Source organism: Arachis ipaensis, chromosome B2 (genome assembly GCF_059453495.1).
Source record: "Arachis ipaensis isolate K30076 ecotype BB chromosome B2, ASM5945349v1, whole genome shotgun sequence".
Classification (NCBI taxonomy): domain Eukaryota; kingdom Viridiplantae; phylum Streptophyta; class Magnoliopsida; order Fabales; family Fabaceae; genus Arachis; species Arachis ipaensis.
The window spans coordinates 104,245,452-104,250,862 of NC_142437.1; the positions used below are offsets into that span (position 1 = coordinate 104,245,452).

The 5,411-nt window shown below is 34.2% G+C and overlaps 1 protein-coding gene across 1 annotated transcript; it reads left to right on the forward strand.

Annotated features, from left to right (window-relative positions):
* Positions 1-312: 312 nt before the first annotated feature.
* On the forward strand, positions 313-5,411 carry LOC107625625 (putative proteasome inhibitor). The gene is made up of 9 exons (XM_016328308.3): positions 313-742; positions 1,586-1,757; positions 2,382-2,528; positions 3,414-3,500; positions 4,234-4,311; positions 4,420-4,454; positions 4,550-4,604; positions 4,699-4,788; positions 5,221-5,411. Exons 1-9 carry the CDS (start codon positions 568-570, stop codon positions 5,291-5,293), a joined length of 912 nt encoding a protein of 303 aa, XP_016183794.1. The 5' UTR covers positions 313-567; the 3' UTR covers positions 5,294-5,411.

Genomic DNA, 5,411 nt, shown 5'->3' on the forward strand with positions numbered 1-5,411 from the left:
AACATAAAAATACACAAATTTTATAATGTGTTTAGTAATAATGTACAAGATATATATATAAACCAAATGTTAATTTTACTTTCGTTAATATATTTCATCACTACTACATCAGAAATAAAAATTGGTAATTTAAAAAATAATTAAAAATAAAAAGTCAAATTTTATGTTTTATATATTATATTTTTGTATCTTAACTTTTAAAAAAAATACTAAATATATATATTTTATGTATATTTATATATAACTGTATTTATCTAAATTTATGTCTCAATATATAAACTATAAACGTAAACTACCGGTTTAATAATTAATATTTATATCTCAATAAACAAATACAGTCCTAAGTTTAAGTTTGAAGCGTTCAAGTATATCCAATGCCGACAGATAAAGACTCTAGCCCCGAACCACTTCGCCTTTGTGCTCAACTTCTCTCCGAAGAAACAAACACCTTCTGTGTCAAAATTCAAAAGAAAGAAAGAAAAGAACCACAACACTGTTGACTCCTCTTCACTCCGGAAGCTGAAAGCTGAAACGCAGTGTCCCAAACGTTAGAATCATAAACCGACAATGGCTACGGATAAGTCGGTGATGGCGGTCATAAGGGCGGCGAGGCCTTCCTTTCGAAACGACCACGATAAAGCAGCGTTTGCCGTTCACGCCACCTTCCTCTCTTCCGGCTACCTCCTCACCGCCACCGGCCCCCAAGCCCTCTCCGACGACGCCCTCTCGCATCCCTCCACTGGTAACACTTTCACTAATTCCCCGTTTTGTTCTCTCTTTTTTCTTTAACGAAATCATTTAATTTCGATATATTTTATGTGAAATGTCCAAATATAATTAATTATCACTCTTCTTTAGTGAAAACAATTGACAATTCTGTTTTCTGTTGTCACTTCTTTCTTCGCAAGAAACAGAAAACATAGGAAGTAAAAAGGCAAACCAAACGTGCCCTAAGTTGGTAGCACTAGCTATGCAGAACAATTTTCATCTAATCGGTGTAAGAGAGTTTTATAGGATTATCTAATCGGAAGTTTCTGTTTATGACTTTAAAAATAGTGACGAGGTGAGTCATGTATTGTTGATAATGTGAAAATATATAATTAGATGTATACTTAAGATTTGTTTATGCTGGCCGTGCATACAATTCAAATCCTCAGATATTTTAGGAACATTTTATCCATCAAGATTGAATATGTGTATTTAGCCGTTCAACATGTACTTTAAAAGATTATTTCTTCTTGAGTTGATGATTGATTGAAAACCATCAAATACTGATATGTTATTGATTGAGTGAATTAGAGAGGTTATAAAGTAAATTTGAGCTTTCTAAGTTGGTAGCTGTTAATGAACAATGATAACCACAAATAATGGCAATTCATGCCGGAAAACTGCACTATGCTTGGGCTTCCATACTAGACAAAGGATTAGGCTATGCAATCTAATCTGCGGATCAAGTCAATTAAGCTGAAGTTAGAAGACACCTTGTGGTGTCAAGAGAAGATGTAGCAAATTGATATATGCAGCTTGAATCTTATAATTAGCATTTACTGATCATTTTTAATATGTGGTTCGTGATTGTGTGTAGAGGAGGTGTCTGTAGAGAACTGGAACCAACTAGACCAAGAATATGCCTTTGTTTATGTCAATCCAGAAAAGGTTTCAAATAAAGTGCTGGTAAAGTGCCTCGTCATGAATGAGAAGTTACTCATTGATGCCTTGAAGGAAGGGTCTTCTGACCCTGCACACCTTGAGATTTGGTAAGCCTCTTTTTTCCCCCTTCAAGCTATAAGTTCTTCAAGATTTTGCTTTCATTTGCTGCATTGCAAAATTAAATTTTTGTAACTGACCAACCTGGTTTTCTTTGTTCGTGTTGAATTGGGCTGCGTTGGAGTTTGGAGCTTCTATTTGTTGATGACTTATTTTATTACTCTTTTTAATTAAATAAAATTTCCATTCTTGAACGAGGAAGACCAGAAACTAAAATATAATGGCTATGTTGGGGCAAAAAAATCATACATGATTTTTAATGAAAACTGAAGTACCGAATTGTGATTTGAAAACCATTTGAAATCAGAGTTTTTACTCTGTATTGTCAACTTTCACCCTTTTCCCCATTCCTTTCTTTGTCACATCAAATATTAAGATAGAATAGTTGAGGGAACAAAAACCACCAGAAATATTTTGTATATTCATTCTATGCTGCAAATTTCAAGCTTGTGTGTATTGAGTTTTGTTGCTCAAAGGTTATCTGCTTTTCTTTCTGGGTGAAGATTTTCCTGTGTCGGATATGTTGTGAAAATTAAAATTTTCTATGGTTAATCGTACTTCTTGTGAATTTACGGTTATGTCATGATCTGATGCTTTGATTTTTCTACATACAGTGTTAGGGATTATACTATAGCAAATGAAAGCAGCAATTATTCTGAGCAGTTCAAGAATTTGGAGCAGCTGGTGAGAAGACTAAATCAGGATATCTTAGCCAAATTAGATGGCTCCTCCACTTCCAGTTCAGCAAGTAATCCTCCACGGTACATATGGTTTCATGTCTCAATCACCTCTTTTTATCTTTTCCTTTTGTAAAATCTTCCTTCTTCCTTTTTCAACTTAAGAATGATGCTGTAATATATTTGTAGAAGTATTAGGATTTTTTCCTATTTCTGTTCTTTTATGTAGTTCCTGAGTTTCATGTATATGCCATCAAATATGCATTTCATTGTGTAGTTATAATATACTGATTATGGGTAATTGTGGTATTCTGTTACTATTCTCAACATTTTTAGCTATTTACATCGATACCAGATTTGCAGACAGTTTTCAATGAAATATTTTATTCTTCTGAAAGTTTCTGTTATGTTTTATTTAATAAGCCTTTTTCTTTTGACTTTTTTGTGTGCATTGTGCTAAGTTGTGTAGTACTGAAAATTGCATGATTTTTTTCCACTTTGAAATTCAAGATATTTGATTACGCTGCCTATATGTTTTATCTATATATCAGATTTCTTGATTGATTCCTAGTTAACGAACATGATCCAATTCTTGATTTGATGCCCATTTTGTGGCTGAGTAATCATATTTCACTTTTTACTTGAGGTTATGAACATGTCAACTCAGCTGTCCGTGTCCTTTTGTGTGCACAAAATAAACCATGTAGGATAACCAAATGAACTGAACTTCATTTTCCTTATTCTGCAATCAAGCACAGGTGCAAAATGTTGTACTGAGCACCTACACACACAATTTCGAGCCAGGATATGAATCTTGTATAAATCAAAGTCTCTACTCACATTGAAAATAAACTTTTGGTTGTACTTTCATACTTTGTATTAAACGATTGTTTGCATATGATGATTTTGAACGTATGATTTGTTTTATCAGATATCCTCTTCACTAAATTTTATCATTGTACTTTACAGATCTGGATCAAGAGAAGCAAGGCAAGAGATACACGAGCCTCCTGTTGGATTTGGTGGACATGGTGGTGCTCCAATTCATCCCTCTGGGTAAGGATTTGCCTATTGATATTATGATTTCAATGTAGTTTGTCAAACTGCTGTTATCAGCCTTGAATGATTGAATTCCCTCAATAGGAGAGATTTTTTTAAGGGTCTAAGTAATTGAAATATTTTTTGTTGTTTAGTTAATTGTCCATGTTTGTAATGTGAGTAGGCAGTGTTAATGATGTAGCATGATTATGTTCTACACCAATTGTGATCCTTTAAAATAAGTCTCCTTGTGAAGTGAAAAAGTGAGTTAACACTTGGATTAGTAACTCCCGTTGGGCATGGATCCCATGAAATTATCTAAAGGGAGTTCTTATTTTACAAGAATATTCATTTTAGTTGATCCAAATTTGTTTTACATATAATTACCGTTCCTACTAAGTCAAGGATTTTTAAATCACATTAACCATGATATCGTATTCATCTTCAAACTCTCGTGTGACTTAATAATTTTAGTAAGCCTTGTCCATTTATTTTCCCAACTGATGCAAACCAGATTCCTAGGCAACTGGTCAGTTGCTAGCTTGTAGACAGGAATAGTGTCCCATTTGTTTAATTTGTATATCTAGTGTTTGTCAAGATCAGTTTATATGCACTTAGTATATTTGATGGAGCAATTGGTTCACTTAGTTGCTTCCAAGCTATGCCGTCGTTATTTACCATCTTCACTATCTTCTCTTCATATAATAATGTTGAACTTTGCATCGATCAATATTTTTCATGTTTTCTTTAGAGTTATATATCCTCCCGTTAATCCAGTTGGTGGTAGTGATCTCTTTCCTGGGCCTCCTGCTGGAGTGTACCCTACATGGTATGTCTTCTCCAATATACTTTTTGGTTTTTCTTTCAAAGTTGTTAGCTCCATGTTAAAGTGCTTTTTAGTGTTTCATTAAGTTGAAACTCTTGTCGTTGATTTCAGGGGTGATCCGGGCACTGGTGGCAGCATGCTTGTAGGTATGTATCAAGAAAAAATTCCGATTTAAATACAATTATAACAAACATGGTTTCCCCTAAATATTTGCAATGCTGAGTTCTCAACTTGGAAACAGGACCTAATGATCCCCGTTGGTTTGGTGGAGAACCCCCTTTCCCCGGAGGACAACCGTAAGCTATCTGTATCTCATTCTTCCTGCATTGCTCTCCTACGATGATTTCTCATTTTTGAGGCTCACATCTGTGGTTTCATTTATCAAAATAGGGGAGTCCCTCCTGGTGTTCCACCGGGTGCACGGTTTGATCCCTTTGGTCCACCTGATGTTCCTGGCTTTGAACCCAACAGGTTTCAGAGGTATGGTTTGTTTATTTATTATACGTCATTTTGCAGCTTTTTATTTATTAGAATTTAGTTTCGATGTATTGTCAGCGTTTTACATGTACATCCAATTATATAAAGCTATATCAGCAAAAATAACTACTTTTTATATTGACAGCGTGAATTTAAAAGAACGGATGTGATTGTACCACTATGTAAACTGGATTAAAAGTTAAGATGTGTTTCCCTATCATGTCTTTGATGAAGAACTGAACATATTTGGTGAAAAAGGATTATTGTTATTACGTGGAATGATGAAAACTTCAGTTGTATTATTACTTCTCATATTTTTAACAAAGCAGCTGTTAGGGATAGTTAAACATTACATCAACTACAAAATCAATATATCGTGTGTTTGTGTGAAACACACTGAATTAAAATTTTCTTGTTTCTCTTATTCTTTTTCAGGAGGCCACCGAGGCAAGGTAATAATGTTCATCCAGATTTGGAACATTTTCGGAGGGATGGGGATTTTATATAGTTACCGAAGATCACGTTGTACATAGAACTGTTTAGTCATCTTTGGAACATCCATCTCAGTTTGTGTAATTTTGGATATTTCACGCTATAAACAATTCAATTTCTTACTTAATGTCTTA

Bases quoted from the DNA above. Each gene is read 5' to 3' on its own strand.
- LOC107625625 (XM_016328308.3), top strand. From the start codon at position 568: ATGGCTACGGATAAGTCGGTGATGGCGGTCATAAGGGCGGCGAGGCCT. The intron at 1,758-2,381 runs GTAAGCCTCTTT...TTCTACATACAG, and splicing joins CCTGCACACCTTGAGATTTG to TGTTAGGGATTATACTATAG. The intron at 3,501-4,233 runs GTAAGGATTTGC...TGTTTTCTTTAG, and splicing joins GCTCCAATTCATCCCTCTGG to AGTTATATATCCTCCCGTTA.